This window comes from Equus quagga, chromosome 14, assembly GCF_021613505.1.
Source record: "Equus quagga isolate Etosha38 chromosome 14, UCLA_HA_Equagga_1.0, whole genome shotgun sequence".
Taxonomy (NCBI): Eukaryota; Metazoa; Chordata; class Mammalia; order Perissodactyla; family Equidae; genus Equus; species Equus quagga.
In genome coordinates this window covers 92,160,020-92,180,694 of record NC_060280.1, presented here as the reverse complement: position 1 = coordinate 92,180,694, position 20,675 = coordinate 92,160,020, and the positions used below count along the sequence as shown (strand labels likewise).

At 50.5% G+C, this 20,675-nt stretch overlaps 1 protein-coding gene across 4 annotated transcripts in view; it reads left to right on the top strand.

Annotated features, from left to right (window-relative positions):
- ARHGEF18 (Rho/Rac guanine nucleotide exchange factor 18) overlaps window positions 1–20,675 on the top strand; it is an 88,276-nt gene that overhangs the window by 24,944 nt on the left and 42,657 nt on the right. For 3 of the 4 annotated variants that reach the window (XM_046685316.1, XM_046685315.1, XM_046685317.1), the window contains exons 8-10: window positions 644–721; window positions 1,736–1,838; window positions 1,960–2,101. In XM_046685316.1, coding sequence (XP_046541272.1) covers window positions 644–721; window positions 1,736–1,838; window positions 1,960–2,101 — 323 coding nt within the window. Of the gene's footprint in view, window positions 1–643; window positions 722–1,735; window positions 1,839–1,959; window positions 2,102–8,321; window positions 8,451–20,675 lie in introns of those variants that run through there. The other variant, XM_046685318.1, reaches the window with a different exon arrangement.

Here is a 20,675-nt window from a genome sequence, read left to right as displayed (position 1 = left end):
GCATGGGAGTGGACAGGTGTGGGGGAGTGGACAGGTGTAGAGGTGGACAGGTGTGGTGGAGTGGACAGGTGTGGGAGAGTGGACAGGTGTGGGGGAGTGGACAGGTATGGTGGAGTGGACAGGTGTGGGGGAGTGGACAGGTGTGAGAGTGGACAGGTGTGGGAGTGGACAGGTATGGTGGAGTGGACAGGTGTGGGGGAGTGGACAGGTGTAGAGGTGGACAGGTATGGGGGACAAGTGTGGAGAAGACACGAGGAAATGGGGAAAAAACGGATGCTGGAGAGGTGGGAGGAGGGACTGGTGTGGGAAGGACAAGGGACATGAGCTGTGGATCAAGCTACCAGTAGCCGGTGGGGTCCCTTTGTACAAATGAGAAAAAGTGCCTCTGTCCCGAGACACCGCCTCTGTTAGAAAGTCTTCCTGACACGCTGACTTGGTTCAACCAAGAGGTGTCAGCGCCCCCTGCTGGAAAGCCTGCCACAGTGCCCACGTGCACAAGCCCACGTGTGCAGAAATGGTGGGCTCTCGGAGGTGGCACCGGGTGCACACCTGTCCGCAGAAGCCCTGAGAGAGAGACCGGAAAGGGAGCAGCTGGGGGAGGAGGAGCTGCTGACCCTGGTGTCTGCCCCCTCTGATCCTGCAGGACCCGGCAGAGAGCTCGCCTGTCCGTCAGCCCTGGAGGAGCCCCCTCAAACCTCACCTGGTTTGAGTTCCTATCTGAGTAAGTGCGCAGAGCTCCCATTGTGGGCGGGGACAGCGCTGGATTCGCACACACAAGTGTTTCCGGGCCTCTGTGCCTGACCCTGTGCTGGGGGCAGGAGCTGGGGCCCTCATCCTCTCACTGGAACCACCAGGGCAGCGGTGGGGGTTGGCAGGGTCTCCTCATACACCCTGGAAGGGCAGAGGAAGACTTCCTGGAGGAGGTGACAGCTTGAGCTGGGTTCTGATGGAAGAGTAGGAGTTCGCCAACATGTGGAGATAAGGATGGGGCAAAGCAAAAGGTGGCTTGCAGGGGAACTGCAAAGCCTTGTGAGTGGTGTCAGGGTGGGGCTGAGAGGAGGGAGGGTGGGGGAAGTCAGCAGAAGCTAGATCAGCTCTGTGAAGCTGAGGAGCCCAGCTCTCTGGTGACTGATGATGGGGAGCACGGACAGGGCTTGGGGGCGGGCACGGGGCGCACAGTGGAGGTGTGGGATCTCCCTCCGGGGAATAGATTCCACCAGAGCTGGATTTGTCTGTATTTTGACTGACTTAATAAGGATTTATTAAGTGAGGGTGTGTGATTCTGTAATCCGGGAGAGGCATGACCGTGATCTGAGGCTGGAGTGTCGGGGAAGAGGGGGAGCAGGATTTGGGAGATACCCCAGAGGAAGAGTGGGCAGAATTTATAGGCTGATCAGATCGGGAGGGGAGGATGAATCAGAGGGAGGAGGCAGAGATGGACAGAGCCAAGGTTTCCAGCCCGGGCCCATCAAAGGACCTCAAGCTTGAGACCATATCACACTCCTGTCTGCAAACCCAGTCCCTGAGGTTCCTGAAATTTCACAAACATTTGTGAATGTTTGTTGAATGAATAAGTGAGTGACAGAGTTAGGCTCCATGGAAGGGATGAAACCGCTAGAAAAGGAGGCCACAGCGAGACAGATTCCGGGTGGATCGCAGGAGGGACCCACAGGACTGACTCAGAATGGCCCTCTGGGTGTGCTGCCCAGTCCTCATCAACCTCCCCACTCCTTAGGAGTGAAGATGGAGCCAGCAAGATCGAGCGGAGTGACAGGAGCACCGGGGTGAAGCGCAGACTGAGCTCGCTCCGCAGTCGAGTCACCAGGCAGAAGGAGAAGGTGAGGGGAGACCCCCTCCTCCTTCTGCAGCTTGTGAGGGTGACCCTGGCCCCAGAGCCCTGTGATTCAAGGTGGGTCTGCGTACCCAGGGCATTCTAAGGCCCACCTCCATCCCCCACAGGGGAAGAGCCCGCTGCCTCTCAAGGACAAGGGTCAGGATGCTCAAGAGAGGAAGGAGTGTGTCAATGGGCACCAGCTGGCACACGGAAACTTCTCGGGCCACTCCAGCTGCCCCCTGTGCGGCCAGCCCTTTCTGAGCTCCGGTAAGTCCAGTGGCCCAGCCTGTCCCGCTGGATGGCAGCCACTTTCTCTCCTTCACTTCCTTGAAATCCCTCTGGCGGCCTCCTTTGCTCTTTGCATCCTCATCCCATTTCGCCCTTGCCAGGGGAGGGATGACTTCGGCTCCCTGCAGAGCACGAGGGATTGGTCCCCAAGGGCAGGGACCATTCGATGAGCTCAGGGCCCGAAAAGTACCTTTAAGCCTCAGCTTTTGTCGTTGCAAAAATCCTCTTGCAAAAAACCAGACTCAGGCAGTGTCTTAGTTAGCTAGGGCTGCGTAACAAAGTATCACAATCTGGGTGGCTTCAACAGGTCTCGGAGTTCCGGAGAAGTCTAAGATCAAGGGGTCGGCAGGGCCAGGCTCCCTCTGACAGTGCCAGGGAGGGTCCATTCCAGGCCTCTCTCCTTTGGCCTGTGGCAGCAGAACTCCGGTCTTCACATGACATTCTCCCTGTGTGTGTGTGTATGTGTGTGTTTGTACGTCTGTGTCCCACTTTTCCCTTTTTATAAGGAGACCAGGCATATTGCATTCGGGGCCCACCCTACTGCAGTATGACCTCATCTGAACTAATTATATCGGCAATGACCCTGTTTCCAACTCAGACCACCCTCCGAGAGACAGCAACATATGAGTTTGGGCAGGAAGGGCACAATTCACCCCATAACAGGCAGCGTCCTGCCTCCCAGGGCTCTCCAGGGAATAAGAGTGAGGGTCTTTGCTCACGAAAGAGTATTGGGTACCAAAGACCCTAAAGGGAGATGGCTCCGGTCTTTTCTGGGATTTAGAACTCTGCCTTTGTGAAAAACGAGCCCCACTTTGTAGGGAATGGAGACAAGGCGTTGGCAACTGTGTGTTAGAAAAGATGAGCGTGCAGCTGGCAGCGAGAATTCAGACGGTAGACTGTGTCTTGTGGGAATCACGCTAGTGTTGGGTTCGTCGAGACAGTGGCACTATTGATATTTGGGGCCATGTCATTCTCTGTTGTGGGGGCTGTCCTGTGCATTGTAGGATGTTGAGCGGCGTCCCTGGTTTCCACCCACTAGATGCCAGTAGCATCCCTCCCGGGAGTCGTGACAAGCAAAAATGTCTCCAGATGTAGCGAAATGTCCCCTGAGGGGCAGAATTGTCCTGGGTGAGAATCAGTGGGCTAGTGAGATGGAGAACAGGCCTCAGGGTGGGCCGTGCAGGGAAAGCCACACCTCCACCCATGGGGCAGGTGCCTTCAGGTGACCTGAGCCTGAGCGGCAGGTTTTGTATTTCTTGGCTTTGCTGGCCCCACACATGAGCCTTTTCCTTCTTCCTCATTCCTCCCTCTTTCTGGAGCCCCGTCTGGTTGGCTGTGGGGCTGTGGCTGTCCTGCTGGCGGCTGCTGCTGTCAGGGCTGTCCTGTTTTGAGCTTTCCCTCCGTCAGATGACCTCCTACCTGCTTTCTGACACATGAGCTTTCTTCAGCCGAGGCTGGCGTGGGCTTTGCAAAGTCTTCAATGTACCGCCGACTTCAGCATCTTGAAGTCGTTTTAAGCAGCAGGTGACTTCCTGTTTCTGCTGACTTCCTGTTCTCTTCTTGGGGGACTGAGGTCTGCTGGATACGGGGGGCCTCCCCGGAGGGCCAGGATCAAGCCTTCAGAGCCCCATCTCGGCCATCAGTTTCAAGGGGCAGGTGGGAGGTTGGCCGAGGGAAGGATCCAGAACCGAGCCACAGACAGTACGTAAACGAAGGCTGCTTTCACGCTACACCGGCAGAGTGGACTACTTTGCAACATGATCCGCAAAGCTCAAGCTATTTACCGCGTGATTCTTTACAGAAAGTTTGTCGATCCCTGAGCCAGCTTACCTGGGGGCAAGGAAGACCCAGCAAAGTGACTTACCATAGGCCACTGCTAGATCAATAAACCCTTTACAAATAGGACCTTGAAAGACCAGAGTTCCAACCCGGACTAATTTCCTGAATGTCACTCCGCAGTCACATAAGATTTTGCGCAAATAATAAGAATGATAGGTAACATTACTGTACTGATCGCAAACACCCGTGTGCTTTAAGTGAATTTCCTCATTAAGTCTCAGAACATCTCTATAAGATAGCTGTTGTCACTTCCCCTTTTACAGATGAGGAAACTGAGGCTCAAAGGAGTTAAGTTCTTGCCCAAGGTCCCAGAGTCAGGATTGGGACTCCTAGTCTGAGGCCCTGATTACCACTCCCCTACCACACCATGCCACTTGCTTTTTTATTATTATTATTATTATTATTAGTTTTTTTATTTTTTTCCTTTTTTCTCCCCAAAGCCCCCCAGTACATAGTTGTGTATTTTAGTTGTGGGTCCTTCTAGCTGTGGCATGTGGGACGCTGCCTCAGCGTGGCTTGATGAGCAGTGCCATGTCCGTGCCCAGGATTCGAACCGACGAATCACTGGGGCTGCCTGCAGCGGAGCGCGTGAACTCAACCGCTCAGCCATGGGGCCAGCCCACCACTTGCTTTTTTTAAGAAATAAACTTTTAATTATTTTTTAGGTGTACCAAAGGCAAAATTTTCTATTTCAAAAGAAAATTAAATGACAGGCTACTTGAAGAGCATAAGTTTAAGATACCAAAGATGCTTTGTTGTTTGATGACTTATTGTCAATATTTGGGGCCATTTTTAAGGTTTTCCCCCAAAATGGCATTAATAGTAGCTCTGTACAATAATATTTAAAATAACAGGAAAATGAAAACCCCTTTCTGCCCGATTTTTTGCGACTGTTCTAAAGACAGCAAATTTGTGCCCAGCTGTTTTTCCTTTGCTTTAAAATAAGCTACTAGTAATCCTAAACCAGGCAAAAATGTATTGTTCTTGGATTGAATATAAGCATTCATATTTGCAAAAATGTTTTGCAATGTGTCCTTGGCTTCTAGAAAAGCCTAAAATAGCTACTGAGAGACTAGAGTTTATTTTCAAATTCTGAGACTGGCTTCCAGTAATCTCTTATCAGTGGACTTCGTGGTGAAATACCAGATACTAAGGATCACACTGGATTCCTTGGTATAACCACGAACCTGTTATTGATTGCTTTCTGCGGCTGGTATAAACCAGTGAGGAATCGAGTCTAGAGTACAATGCAAGACAGGCAGGAGTGATAGCTTAACGTTTTGTTTTGTTACAGGAAAAGTCAACACTAAAAATATGCGCTAGAGAAACTAACACCTACTTAGAGAGTTTAACATTCTAGCAAACCAAAAGGTCAAACTTCAAAATGACCAAACGGGTAACTTATAGCTGGAATATTTTGCTACATTTTGCCATTGTACCTTAACTTAGATTATACCTGTCTGTAGAGTCTTGGCACCATCTTGGCACAAGAAACGAACTCCTCCTGCCTTTCTGGGGGCGGGGGACCCTTTTTCTTCTCTAAACTTTTAATTTGAGATTTATAGAAAAGTGCAAAGAGAGAAGAGAGAATTCCCTTGTACCTGTCACCTGCTTCCCCTCTTGTTAACATCTTATATGACCACAGCACATTTGTCACAACTTAGGAACCAACGTTGGTACTGTATTATTAACCAAACTACAGATTTTATTCAGATTTCACCAGCTTTTTGTTGTTGTTAGGTTCTCTTTCTGTTTCAGGATCCAATTCAGGATACTACATTATCTTTAATCAGCCTCTCTCCCCCGTCTTTCTGGTCTGTGAATCACCCTGCAGGTAATTATGGAAGGTGGGTCTCCAGGTAAAACTGAGATGCTTCCCCAGAGATCAGCTCCACTACAGAACACCATTCCAGACAGTCCTGTTCCTGGCCTTGACCTTTGAGGCCCTTCGTGGTCTGACCCCGCCTACTCCTCCGCCCTTCTCTCCCACTGCTATGCCACCCACACTCCACGGCCCAGCCGCCCTGAAGTCTTGCGGCTGCCCATGCATATCACCTGCGCCTTGCTCATGCAGTGCTGTTCTGGAACTCCCTCTGCCACCTAACTCTTACTCATCCATTAAGACAAAGAGCAGGTCCACCTCCCCCCAGGAAGCCTGCATTGGGTGACTGTGTCAGTAAGTGTCTGAGTTCCTTTTGGGCCGGTTGCTGTCAGCTGATGGGTCATTTTGCTCCCCAGGGGACATTTGGCAATGTCTGGAGATATTTTTGGTTGTCAGGAATGGGGGTACTACTAGTGGCATCTCGTGGGTAGAACCAGGGATGGTGGTCAACATCCTCCAGTGCTCAGGACAGGCCTCCCACAGAGAATTAGCCAGCACCAATTGTCAATAGCGCCGAAACAGAAACTCTGCTGTAGATTTAAGATCCCTGTGTCTCCTTAGCTCCCAGCAGAATCCCTGGCCCGTGATAAGGACTCGATAAACGCAGAATGGTTGGACAGATAAAAGAAAGATGAGAGACACCTCTCCTTCCTGCCAGGCTCCTTGAGAAAGTCGGTTTCTACATTTAGGGGAAAACTGTGTCAACCTGAAGGTTTCTATAACCAAGGTGGCTAGAGAAATAAGGATCATGCCACTTTTCCTGCTTAAAATCTTCAATGGCTCCCCACTGCCTTTGGAATACAGTTCAAAAGTCATAGGAATTCAGAGAGTAAACATTTACCAATCCATTGAGACCTCAAAAAGACCTGTGTCTGGGCTTCTGAACTCATTCGGGATGGCTTATCTGATGAAGCATGTCCTTGTACTTCTGGAACCTCCAGTTCTGTGGGCACACTTCCTCTCTTGACCACAAACTACAGTTAAACTGAAGGCAGGTTACTTGGGGACTCTGCCACCCACTTCTGAACTGAGGGCTCTTGACCACAGATTGTGGGTGTTTTGAAGTGAGTTGCGTTTGGGGAGATCTTGACCCGCTTGAGCAGCTTGGACCTTGAGTGAGAGGGGCTGGCTCCTCTCCTGGTTACCGCCCGACTGCTCCACCTGTGGGGGACCTGGATCGGACAAGCGGCCTCAGGGCTGGGATGCCTGATAGCACCTGAGTGGGTGCTGGCACTGGGGGAGGTATCTGGTATTATCTACAGGTGTCTACACACACCTGCGTGTAGGTGTCTGGCATGTGTTTCAGACTCTGAACACCTGTTTGGGGGTATCTGATAGCATCTGTATTGGGGATATCTGGTATGTTTTGGGGCGTATCTAAAAGTTCCCGTGTAGGGTCTCTGATATGTTTCTGGGTGTCTAAAGGCGTATTTGGGGGTATTTGATGGCTCCTGGGTGAAGGTGTCTGGTACTTTTGAGCTAGTGGCATGATTTTCAGCTTCTGAATAGTTTCAGGATGTCTAACAGACCGAGGTGGGGTGTCTGACCTATATTGGGTACCTGGAAGCATGTTTGAGTATCTGATGGCACTGCCTGGATGTCTGGTATGCATTTGGGGTATCTGGTGGTACCTATGTTGGGGTGTCTGGGACCACCAGAGAAGCATATGATGTATTATTCCCAGACTTGCAGTCTACCTTCCTATGATCTATGCTTCCTGCAAACTACGCTGCCCCCTCCTCACACGTGAGACCTGTTCTCTCCATTTCTTGTATACCCCTCTCAGACTTCTCGCTCCCAGACTTGCCCCCCTTAGATATCCCCAGATGCCCACTGGCTCCCCTCTTCAGCCACCCCTGATGCCCCCCAGACCTGCTGTCCTCCCCCAGAAGCCCCACTAATCACCCAGGCCCCCCTAATCACGTTGACCCCACAAAACGGTCCCAGCCCTGCCGATCTCCCCTCAGGACCCCCCTAGGCTCCCCCTAGCTTGGCGATCTCCCCTCAAGATCACCCCTGAAGCCCCCCCGGGGCCCCGCTAATCACCCAGCCCCCGCTGACCCAACAAAACGCCACCCAACCCCGCTGATCTCCCCTCAGGACCCCCCTAGGCGCCCCCCAGCCTGCCGATCTCCCCTCAGGATCCCCCCTGAAGCCCTCCCAGCCCAGCTAATCACGCAGCCCCCGCTGAGCCAACAAAACGCCCCCCAACCCCGCGGATCTCCCCTCAGCACCCCCTCCAGGCGCCCCCAGCCCCGCTGGCCCGCCCCTCAAGGATCGCCCTCACCCTCATCGCAGGTACCCTCCCCCTTCCCTCCGCGCGCCCCTACAAGCCCAGCCGGACGTCCCCCGCCCGCCGCCCCAAGCTCAGCCCGAGGCAAAGTCCGCGGTCCCGGGGACCCTCTGGCGCGCGAGGCCCCGCCCCCTTCCGGGCCCACACCCTCTGGCCCGCCCTCGGGGGCGGGGCCGCGCATGCGCAACTCGGCGGCGCGGCTTCCCGCTTCCGGCTCGGTACTGGGGGCGGCTGTGGATCCGGGGAGGCTGGGCTGCAGCGGCAGCGGCGGCGGCGGTGGCGGCGGCGATCGGGCTGCGGGGGACCCAGCCGAGGTGAGGACGGCGGGGCGGCCCCGAGGAGCACGGGGCTCGGGAGGGAGGCCTCGGGCCCCGGGAAGGCGCCGTCGGGCCCCGGGGGCGGTTTCGGGCGCGGGACCCCCGGGGTGGCGTCGGCCTCAGGCCGGGCCCCCGTGGACTCCTCCAGGCTGGCGGAGGGTCCTGCGGCTCAGGCGGCCCTTTCGGTGCAGGTGGGGTCCGTTTGGCGAATGCAGGGATGCAGACGATGCCTGCCGGCCCCATCCGAGCCCCACCCCTCGGGCGGTGCAACTTTGCCTCGTTCGGGAGAGAAAGGTCACCGGGCTCTAGGTGCAGGGGCGCTGGGGGCAGGACCAGGGATGCAGCTGTAACCATCCCAGTAACCAGCACTGGCGTCCATCAGGCCTCCGGGGAGCTCTCACGCCCTGGGGCAAACGTCCCTCCTGCCAGTGGACGTTGGGGCAAGGAAAGCACACCAAGGGGGTGTGTGCTTCGGGTTTTCCTTACCCCTCTCTCCAGTTTCTTTCTCGTGGAAGAATTTAGATGGTGCATTGCAGGCGGGGAGGAGAGGCCCGTGGTCCTTGCACGGTTGGTTTGCTGTCTTCCTCCTGTCTTTCTAACCTGTTGCTCTGTTGAGATCGAAGCCGCAGAAGAGATACCCCGCCCAGAGGGTAAAAAGTTTCTTGAAGTTTTACCAAGGAAGTGGAAGACGCTACTTGCCTCGCTTTGGCTCATTCAAGGAGAGCGGAACTCCAGCCAGGAGCTTTTTAAAAGGCTCTTCTCTTCTTGTTGACTAGAGAGAGTTCAGGGCAGTGTACACAGCCTATGGCCGAGGGCGATTTGGGATGATTTGCAGGCATCTCGGTGAATGATTAATCCTGGAACTGTATGGAGAAGTGTCAAGAGCGCAGGCGTGAGTGACAAGTCAGATCTGGGTTCTGGTCCCAGTGTCCACCATATATTAGCCGTGAAACCTCGATAGGCCTCTGTCTTCCCCTCTTTAAACTGGGAATAACGGTTGGTTGGGGGTTTGATGACATAATATGTGTAAGGTGCATAGTGGAGTGCCTGGCTTATGGCGAATGTTCGATAAGTGTTGTATGTTCTGTGCATGTGTGTGTGCCCCGAGGCCTGTATTCTCAGGTTGACATTCCAAGTAATAAAGAGTCTGGAAAATCAGCATCTGAGTTGTTGTTCGGACTAAGTCAGAGTTTACATTTTATCAGTAATTTGTTATTTCTGTGGTTCAGGCCCTTTGGAGAAAAGAGTTGTTCTAAAGCGAGGAAGAGCATACAGCCGGAAGGCAGAATAAATGTAATTCTTGTAAACGTACTTTGTGTTGGTTTTGTATAGCTAATTTCACTTTTAAATGGCATACACTAGAGAAATGGAAAAGCCATAGGGCGATTCTTTTCTCTTTTTTCTTTTGCTTAAGTTGACTCGAGAATGCCCCCACTTTGAAAGTGGAAGCGGCACATATGTTTTTTCTGGCATAAGCTTTGGTATAATTTTCATTCTTGTCACACTAGCTAGCAATTACAGCTGGCTGCAGGGCGGTTGTCCTTGTCACCAGCCCCTGGGACTCCGGCTGTGGTCACCAGCTGAGCCTCCCTGGGTGTTTACCTACCACATGTTTAGCATATTTCTGCTCCTTATATCAAGGTCTGCTTCATTCTTTCTCATTCATCCTGAGTCCTGTTTCCATTTTTCCAAATTCCATCTATGACTTTTAAAACATTTTCATCTGAGCTCTCTTAAGTAATTGAAAGCCCAGAGACCTTTATGAAGTCCCTCCCATCTTCGTTTCTTTGTTATTTGTTAGATAAACTTTGCTTTTCCCCTGAAAGTCGTGAAGAGCTGCTGTGTTTTGAAAACCGTCTCTCCAGGTGCAAAGCCGTTCCAGTCACAGCTCTGGGGCTGCCTGTGGGAATTTTTTGGAGGAGGAATGTGGCTGATGGGGGAGGGGGCAAACTGATTAAAATAATGTCCTCCAGGAGGTCTGGGTGAAAGGACCCCCACAGTGTGCTCATTTTGTTGTTGGTGGTGATAAAATTGCCGTTGGGTGTAAATTAAATTCAGCTGGCTTGCTTCCCCGGCTTCTGTTCCTAGATAGATTTATCGTTTCAACTGAGTACAAAGTTGCAGTTGGTTATGTTCAAAGTAGCAAATTTTGGTCAATGACTGACCTCATATGCAAGGGTGGGCCCTTGTGTAGTAGGCTGTACCATCTAGGTTTGTGTAAGTGCGCTCTCTAATGTTCGCACAATGACACACTCTCTTAACGACGCATTTCTCGGAACCTGTCTCCGTCGTTAAGCGGCGCATGACTCCACGCACTGCATGACTCCACGCACTGATTACGATTATATCTTGAAACAAAATATTCTGAAGGTTTAGTTAAGTATACACTTAGCACATTGTGAGTGGTTACATTTTAGACTCATGCCACTCTTTTTTTTAAATTATAACAACTTTATTGAGATATAATTCACATACCATAAAATTCACCCTTTTAAAATGTGCCATTCAGTGCTATTTAGCAGGTTCACAGAGTTATGCAACTGTCACCACTGTCTAAGTGCAGGACATATTATCAGCTGTCATTTTTTTTTTTTTTGAGGAAGATTAGCCCTGAGCTAACATCTGCCACCAATCCTCCTCTTTTTGCTGAGGAAGACTGGCCCTGAGCTCACATCTGTGCCCATCTTCCTCTACTTTATACGTGGGACGCCTACCACAACATGACTTGCCAAGTGGTGCCATGTCCGCAACCGGGATCCGAACCGGCGAACCCCAGGCTGCCAAAGCGGAACGTGCGCACTTAACCGCTGCGCCACCGGGCCAGCCCCGAGCTGGTCATTCTTATGGCTGGGTTTCAGGAGGAGAGAAAGGCAAGAGAGGGAGGTGGGTCTAAGCAGGTGCCCCCTCCATTGTAGCATGGCATGGAGGAATTGAAGGACCACAGCAAATTACGTGGTGGGAATCCAGCGTGATACTGCACATAAGGACGGTTATGTGCTATTTATGCATAGCTCTGATTTGCTGAGATTAATTTGCAGAGTGAAATTTAACTTTAAAGGAATAATAGGGGCCGGCCTGGTGGCATGGTGATTAAGTTCATGCGCTCTGCTTCAGTGGCCCAGGGTTCATGGGTTTGGATCCCAGGCACGGACCTAAGCACTGCTTGTCCAAGCCATGCTGAGGCAGCATCCCACATATAAAATAGAGGAAGATGGGCACAAATGTTAGCTCAGCGACAATCTTCTTCAGCAAAAAAAAAGAAAAGAAAAAAAGAATAATAAATCGCCAAGTCATCCACAGTAGGGATCAGCGTACTCAGTCAGAAGTCCCATCACGAGAGTGAAATGGGCCAGACACAGTGTAGAGCAAAGAACTAAGCATCCTTGGGCATCCAAAGCAGTGAGGGAGTGAGCTTTGTGGTGCTCATAATGTCAGGATGTGGGGACTGATGGCAGGTCCTTGTGACCCTTTGCACTGTTCACCTGGGGGCTTCGAATCAAAGAATTTAAGGAGAGATGGGACGATTGAAGAATCGAGGCCCTCATACACTGCCGATGGGAATGTAGGAGAGTGCGGCTGCCATGGAAGACACGCCAGCAGTTCCTCAAAGTTAAACATAGAATTGCCAGAGACTCCAGCAATTCCGCTCCTAGGTATGTGCCCAAGAGAAATGAAGACGTACGTCCACATAAAAACTGGTACCCCCATGTTCACAGCAGCGTCATTCACAGTAGCCAAAAAGGGTCCATCCGCTGATGAATGGAAAAGTCAAATGTGGTCCACCCGTACAACGGAATAGAATTCATCCACAAAAAGGAATGGAGCACCAGCACGTGCTGCAACGTGGATGAGCCTTGAAAACATTCTGCTGAGTGAAAGAAGCCGGTCCCGAAAGACCACGTACTCTCTGATTCCGTTTGTGTGAAGTATCCGGAACAGGCAAATCCAGAGAGAAAGTGGATTAGTGGTAGCTGGGGCTGGATGTAGGGGGACGTGGGGAGTGACAGCTAAGGGGTGCAGGGTTTCTTTTTGGGGTAATGAAAACTCAAATTGGTTGTGATAATTGACGCATGATTCTAAATATACTAAAAGCCATCAAATTGTCTATTTTAAAAGGGTGAATTGTATAGTATGTGAATTCCACCTCAATAAAACTGTTAAATAAAAGAGAGAGGAAACGAGAACTAGGAGAGTGGAAATGATTACGGGCATGGGGCAGAATTGTAAGAAATGGTTTGAGACTGGGAAGGCTGATGGGTAAAGATGAGAGAACCCTGAAGAAAAAGGGAACAGCTCACCAGCATAAATGGCACAGGGCTGGATTATTTTTCTTGTTTTTTTCCCCTCTGTTTTTTGTTTTGTTATGTTTTTGAGGAAGATTAGCCCTGAGCTAACATCTGCTGCCAATCCTCCTCTTTTTGCTGGGGAAGACTGGCCCTGAGCTAACATCTGTGCCCATCTTTCTCTACTTTATATATAGCATGGCTTGATGAGCGGTGTGTAGGTCTGCACCTGGGATCCGAACCAGCAAACCCCAGGCCACCGAAGCAGAACATGTGAACTTAACCACTGTGCCACCAGGCCGGCCCCAGGGCTGGATTATTGACACTAATAGCTTCTTATTCTCCTAAAGTTGATTACAGACTTAGGTCCCTGCCACGCAGGAGATGGTCACAAAGTCGTCTGTGCCATCCATCATGACAGGGGTTCAGGCAGAGGTATGGGGTCACAGTTTCCCCGTGGATGTAGGCCAGGCACGGGTGTGAAAGCCTTCTCTCTCCTGAGGGGTGGTGGTTGGGCCAAGCCTCAGCAGCTGTTGGCAGAAGGGGAACAGCATGTGCAAAGGCTCAGAGTCAGGAAACAACATCCCGTGAATCTGGTAGAGCTGAAACGGGCAATTTATAGGCTGGGGTGTTACCGTAGAGGACTTTATGGCTGTGCCCATCTGTGGGTGGAGGGTGGCTTTGAAAGGGTGGAGGCTGGAAAGAAAGGCCCACTGGGAGATGAAGGGGACCTTAACGAGGACAGCGTGGAAAGAGGACAGACTTCAGGTCTATTCAAAGGTGGATGTGTCGGGGCTCGGGTGACAGTGTGGGAGAGAGTGTGGGGGAGGTGACTGGTAGATAGTGGCACCGTCATCAGCCAGTAGAGCTCTTCCTTACGCAGATGGGCACCAGGCAGCTAGCAGATGCCGACATGTGTTGGCATGACCAGTTTGGACCCCTCTCAGGTTTATATACTGCATTGGAGTATTCCTGTCCTCAGATCAGGGGTCTGTTCCCTCCCACCTCCACCCCATACCGAGGTCTTTCAGGGTTCAAGAACCGTGAGGAGCAGCCCTTTGCAGACTCCCAAGGACCCTGAGGTTGTGGCACTCGATGGTGGAGTGGGGACAGGGCAGAAGGCTAAGGAAGTGTTTAGAAGGCAGTTTCTGCCTGCTAGAGGTTGGTGGTGGAGGGAGGAACAGGAGTGGCGGAGCACCAGGCCGCTGAGGGATGCAAAATCCATCAGAGATGGAAACCAAGGACATCTGACAGCCGAGCATCCGTCTGGTTAACGCGCTTATGTAACTGACTCCCGGAAGTCCAGCCGCTTCCACGTCCGCATGGCAGCTCTGGGCTTTGCTCGACCTGGATGCCATTCCCAGCAGCTCTGAGCCACTCTCACTGCCCCCCACCCCACCCCTAAGCACGTTACGTGTGGAGGGTCGTGGCTTTGGTGACTCGAGGGGCAGCTGCGTCTCTCCCCTGCTCTGTAATTTATAGCTGGCTTCTCCCACCGCAGTGATCTTGTGCACACATCTTAACTGGAGTGGTAGGCAGAACAATGCTGTGCACGCCCCCCGCCCGCCAAGATATACCCACAATCTAACCCCCAGGAACTGCGAGTATGTGACCTTACATGGCAAAGGGGACTTTGCAGGTGTGATTAAGGATGTGGAGATGAGGAGATGATCCTGGATTATGGTGGGCCCAATGTCATCACAAGAGTCCTGACAAGAGGGAGGCAGGAGGCTCCAGGTCAGAGAACGACGTGTGATGATGGAAGCAGATGTCGGAGAGAGAAGTCAGAAGATTCTACACTGCTGGCTCTGAAGATGGAGGAAGGGGCCGTGAACCAAAGAATGCAGGCGGCCTCTAGTAGCTGGAAAAGGCAAAGAAACACATTCTCCCCTAGAGCCTCGCAAAGGATCGCAGCCCTGCCCACCCATTTTAGACTCTCGACCTCCAGAACCGTAAGGGAGTAAATTTGTGTTGTCGTCAGCCACTGTTTGTGGTCATTCGTCACAGCAGCCATAGGAAGCTCAGTCACCTGGGTTCCATCTCCATTGCTTGAAAGCTCAGACTTCTCATTTGACTTGGGAGCCCCTCCGCTCCCCACCTGTCCCACCTGCCCTTGCATTTGAGCCCTTCCTTCTACCGTGGCAGCTTCTGACACTCCGGGCTTTACTCGGGATTCCACCTGCCTCCAGCAGGCCACTCTCGTTCCCTCTTCTCTGACCTGATCCGTGGCCCTCTACACACGCATGCACGTGAGCCCCCTGAACAGGTGGCTGGGAGCTCTGGTCTGCTTTTGTGGTATTGGACATGCTACTTAAACTCTCTCATCTTCCGTTTCCTGTCTAGAGAATTAGAAGCCTACCAACACTCCCGTTTCATAGGCTTGTTCTTGCTTGTGGAGTACTCAGCAGTGTTTGGGTGTGTTCATTCGTTCATTCATTGATTCATTTATTCAACAGACAATTATCAGGCACCTGCTGTATACCAGGTACTGGCTTGCAACAGTGAACACAACCTAGCTCTTTTTTGATTTTAAAAATATAACTTCATTAATGAACTGCAAATGTATCTATAAGTAAAAGTCAATTTTTAAAAAATGAAGTGAAACCACGGTGGTGTGCTCCAGAAATTTGAGGAGCAATTATAAGTCACGTCTGATAAATTAGTGCTTTTAAATTTGTCATTAGCCCCACCTGGCTTATTGTCAGGAAGCTAAAACCTTCCTTTTGGTGTTTCTCCCTCTTCTAGAATGTTCCGAAAACTCCAGTCAAAGGGGAAGGCCCTCCAGCTTCCCTCCTTCCTGGGTCCACAGGGTTGGCCATTCTGCTGCCCTTTGAAATTTAGATAGTATAATTCACATACCATAACATCCACCCTAGTAAAGTGTATGATTCAGTGCTTTCTAGTATGTTCACTGTGTTGTGCAACGCACTGTCTAATTCCAGAACATTCTCGTCATCCCAAAAGGAAATCGAGAACCCATTAGCAGGCACTCCCCATTTCCCCATCCCCAAGCCTCTGGCAAACACTAATTTACTTCCTATCTCTGTAGATTTGCCTATTCTGGACATTTCATACAAATGGAATCCTACAATATGTCGCCTTTCGTGTCTGGCTTCTTTTACTTAGCATAGCGTTTTTTCGAGATTCATCCACGTTGTGGCCTGAATCTAGCTGTTTTTATCTGTAGCAACATGAGCATTAAGCAGTGATGCGGGTCACACCAGAGGTGTCTACGGGCTGCCCTGGGGGCAGTGTCCTGTCTCACTCGGTTGAGCTGACTGAGTGTCCTCTGATGGGTGTTGACTAGTGTCCTGTCCTGTCTCCGGTGAGCTGGTTGGCCCCGTGCTTGAGGGGCTTCTCGGCCACTGCCTCCACCTCTGGGTCCTACCCGCGCTGTCTCGTGAATACGTGGCAAATTGCACCACTGATGTACAGTAAGATAAGAGAAACAGAGTTGAAATCGGAAGGCCTTCTGGAGGGTGAAACTAACCAAACCCTGAGCATCTCTGTCCCTAGAGATTTTCAAAACTGGGGTAGCTTTCTGTTGGTCTGGAATGTTCACCTTATAGACGGGCCCAACGATGATGGGGGCTTCTGGGATGCCATTGTAGCACGGTCCCTTAGCTGAGTGTGTTTTGTTTTGACCGTGACCGTATAGTAATTTGCTATAACAAAAATCCTCCAAACTCGGTGGCTTAAAATAACAGAAGTTTACTCGCTCACAGTTCTGGGGCTAGACGTGGGAGATCAGGGTTCTGCAGGACCGTGCTCCCTCAGAAGGCTCTAGGGGAAAATCCTTGCTTGCCTCTTCCGGCTTCTAGAAGGTGGCGTTCCTTGGCTTGTGGCTGCAATCGTCCAGTCTCTGCCTTTGTACTCACTTGCCCTTCTCCTCTCTGTGTGCGTTTGTCCCTTCTGCATCTGTGTGTCTCCCCCTGTGTCCATCTGCAAAGACCCTGTTTCCGGATGAGGCCGCATTCTGAGTTCTGGATGGACATGAATGAATGAGTTCCGTTCAGTCCACCACAGGAACCTTCTATTTCTAGTGAATGCCAACAAGTGTACAAGTTATTAGTACTCATTTCCTAGATTCTTTGCAACATATAGTTATTTTCACATATTTTAAAGTTAAAGTAAGTGTTGAACTTGGTCTCGCTCTTGGGAACCTGGTAAGTAAAGAAAGGAAATGGAGGTTCTTAAGGACCAGTACTTTCTTGCTTGAAAAGCTTGTAAGTCTGAATCCTCTGTGAATATAATTTGCTATAAAGTATAAATAGATGCCTATTATTACAATCTGTCAAATGTTTGGCTGTTCACCTAGACTCATCTTACACAATCTATTCCTTCCCCGTGCGTTAAAATACCTCTTTCACCAAATGCAAAAGTTTTGGAGGTTTAGAGAGGAAAAAAAAATGTTCTGTCGGCACCTGCACCTAGCTTACATAATCCATGAAACTGCTTCCTTCCTGACCTTGAGACGTGAAATAGATTAAAATATATTCAAGCTCACACCATTGCAGTTTTACAAGGAATACTAATGAAGCTCTTTGCGAGGTTCTGGAATGTTCCTAATGTAGGCACTGCTTGCCGACTTGCATTAATAGTTCCAGCAGGCATTCTGAGGATTGTGGGGAGCTCGAGATGCTCAGCAAGCAGCCTCATGCCTGTTTGCTACCAGCACACGGGGATTAAAAATGGGAGCTTCCCAGGCTACAGGAACCCTGCCGGCTGCATTTTGATGGTTGGGAATAGGCCCCCCTTCCAGAACAAACCAATTAGATGTGGTAGACCAGGGATCAGCAGTCTGTTTCTGTAAAGAGCCAGACAGTCAATATTTTAGGCTTTGCAGATCACATAGCCTCTGTCACAGCTACTCTGCTCTCGAAAGCAAGACAGCTCACAACCCGGAAACAAGTGGGCCTGACTGACTTCCAATAAAACTTTATTTACAAAAACAGGTGGCTGGCCCCCGGGCCATGGTTTGCCACCCTCTGCGGTAGACTCCTGATTTTTACCATTCTTTTTCTAAGCCACTCTCTGATCTCGTAAATTTGGTGAGGGGCACGTCAAGGGGACAGGAGTTCCTCGCAGATGTGAGTTTTCAGTGGAAACTGCCCTATGGGGAGTCTTTCTCAGCCTCCTGAACCCTGACATCATTTCGATTGTCTTTACAGAAACGCAGTGCCCTTGAATAATTTCCCAGGCCACTGAAAGCAAACAGGTTTTTTCTGGCATTGTCTAGGCCTGTTTTTCTTTCCTGCCTTCCACCTTTAACAGAATGCTTTTGATCTGCTGCAAGAGAAACCCGCTGGCCTCTCTCAAGTGTTTGATTTCCTCTGCCCTCCTTCGGTCACCTCTGATAACATTTGTTCTTTATTTCCCGCATCAAAGATTTTTTTAAAAAGTGATAATAAGGACAGTCAGGTTTTTCTAGAAGATGCCAGGTGTGTCGTAGCTACACCTGAATTCATCTTTTCACAGTCGTTTGTTTTCATTAAAATGTTTTTCAGCCACGTCATTTTCATTTCTGTACGGTCAATTGAATGAATATAACTGTTTAAAACGTGCCAAAGAGGGAAGCTGGCTGCCCTTCCTGGCAAGGCCTCCGGGGGTGGAAGCGTTTTGCTGGGGCCCCTACAATTCAGCATCTCGCCTTGTACCCAGAGTCAGGAGAAATACTCGTTCACAAGGCATATGCTTTTTCAGGGTCTTTCAAACTAGCTGTGGCTGATGTTGAAGGTGCCTGCTCCCTGACACCAGAAAACAGTGTGAAATCGGGCAAAGGGGAGCTGGTCATGTCTAGGAGAAACCTGGGCAGAGGGGGACCACCTCCACTGGATCGTTGGTCTTGCTCAGCTATGTTAATAATGAAGTGGATCACCATGCTTCTCATTTTTAGCAGTCCCCTTCCGGTCTTGAGGTCACACCTCTGTCCTCTGGAGCGGATTTACTGCCCTTCAGTCTCATGTCGAAAGGCCATCTCCATGGGTGGTTGGTATCATTGTTTAGGAATGATTCTTACACATTCACCCTTGGTGAAACGTTCCAGGGACAGCTCCGCCTGGCCCCTTGTGTTGTGGTTAAACCTGTTCATCAGAATGACTCAAAACACCAAATGGAGCAGATATCGTTCCCTTATTTCCATCAGCCATCCTGGGTGATTGCTAAGGGAGCCTTGAGGAATGGGCAGTAAAAGGCAAGCCACTTGGAAAGCCCAAGGAGGGACATGTGGAACCAGTCTCTTGATGGACAGCTGTCAGTAGAGAAGCAGAAAGAAGTTTTTTTTTTTTTTCTTGAGGAAGATTAGCCCTGAGCTAACATCTGCTGCCAATCCTCCCCTTTTTGCTGAGGAAGACTGGCCCTGAGGTAACATCCGTGCCCATCTTCCTCTACTTTATATGTGGGATGCCTGCCACAGCGTGGCCTGCCAAGCAGTGCCATGTCCACACCCGGGATCCGAACCAGCAAACCCCGGGCTGCCAAGAATCGGAACGTGGGGAATGTCAGGTTCATGGGAGAAGGTCTAAATCCATGATGGTTGAGGGGCAGCTGCTCTGAGGTTCAAGTCTCCTACAGCACTAGTTACACCTTTAAAAAAAATTTTTTTAACCCCTTCTCAGTGCACAATTCAGCACGTTAAGCACGCTCACATTGTTGTGCAACCGTCCCCACCGTCCACCTCCAGAATTTGCTCATCGTCCCGAACAGAAGCTCTGTCCCCATGAAACTGACTCCCCCTCCCCCAGCCCCTGGCCCCCACTATCCTACTTCCTGTCTCTATGGATGTGACTCCTCTAGGGACCTCCTATGAGTGGGATCACACAGGATTTGTCTTTTTGTGTCTGGCTTATTTCACTGAGCATGATGTCCTCAAGGTTCATGCATGTTGTAGCATGTGTCAGAATTTCCTTCCTTTTCAAGGCTGAATAATATTCCATTGTATGGATATACCGCATTTTATTTGTCCACTTATCCGCTGATGGATGCTGTGGTTGTTTCCACCTTTTGGCTACTGTGAAGCCTGCTGCTATGAACACGAGTGTATAACTCTGAGGCCCTGCTTTCAGTTCTTTTGGGTGTCTACCCAGAAGTGGAATTGCTGACCATATACTAATTCTATATTTCGCTTTTTGAGGACCTGCCAAGCTTTTCCACAGCAGCTGCACCATTTTACATTCCCACCAGGGCTATACGAGGATTCCAGTTTCTCCACGTCCTCCTCGCTTGTCATTTTGCATTTTGTTGATAGCAGCCGTGCTAGTGGGTGTGAAGTGAGGTCTCATTGTGGTTTTGATTTGCATTTCCCTGAGGATTAGTGAGGCCGAGCATCTTGTCACGTGCTCGCTGGTCGTTTGTATGTCTTCTTTGGAGAAATGTCTTATTCAAGTCCTTTGCCCGTTTTTGAAGTGAATTTTTTGTTTTTGAATTTTTGAGTCGTAAGAGTTCTCTACTCTAGTTGCTGGCACTGTGGGGTGTTGCAAAAACTGAAATGCAAATCTCAGAGATCCACACGGACCATCTCCAGGCACACCACCAGAAGGCTGGCATCTGATGAGTGTGGTCCCAGGCCTGGGAAGGAAGCAGAATTGGCTTCTGGAGAATTCCCCGATCGGAGACCAGCCGACTCACCGTCATGCCCCTGTCACCCTGAAGAGTGGCATTAGTAAAGAGACAGCTGCAGTCATGAGCCCTAAAGCCAGCATGAATCACAAGGAAGAAACCATGTCACATCAACCTCATTTCCTCTCCTGGCAGAGAAATGTCTGGTCCTGTAGACCAGGAAGTGGAACGTGTGGAAGTGGGAAGCATTGAATTAGGTCCCGCCCTATATTCTGGGGAGCAGGATGAGCAGCACACAGAGACGTTAAGATAATTCTGAGCCACTTATCATTTAGCCAGCTCACAACTAGTTGGATGAAAAAGTTCCCAAAGGGCGTTCATT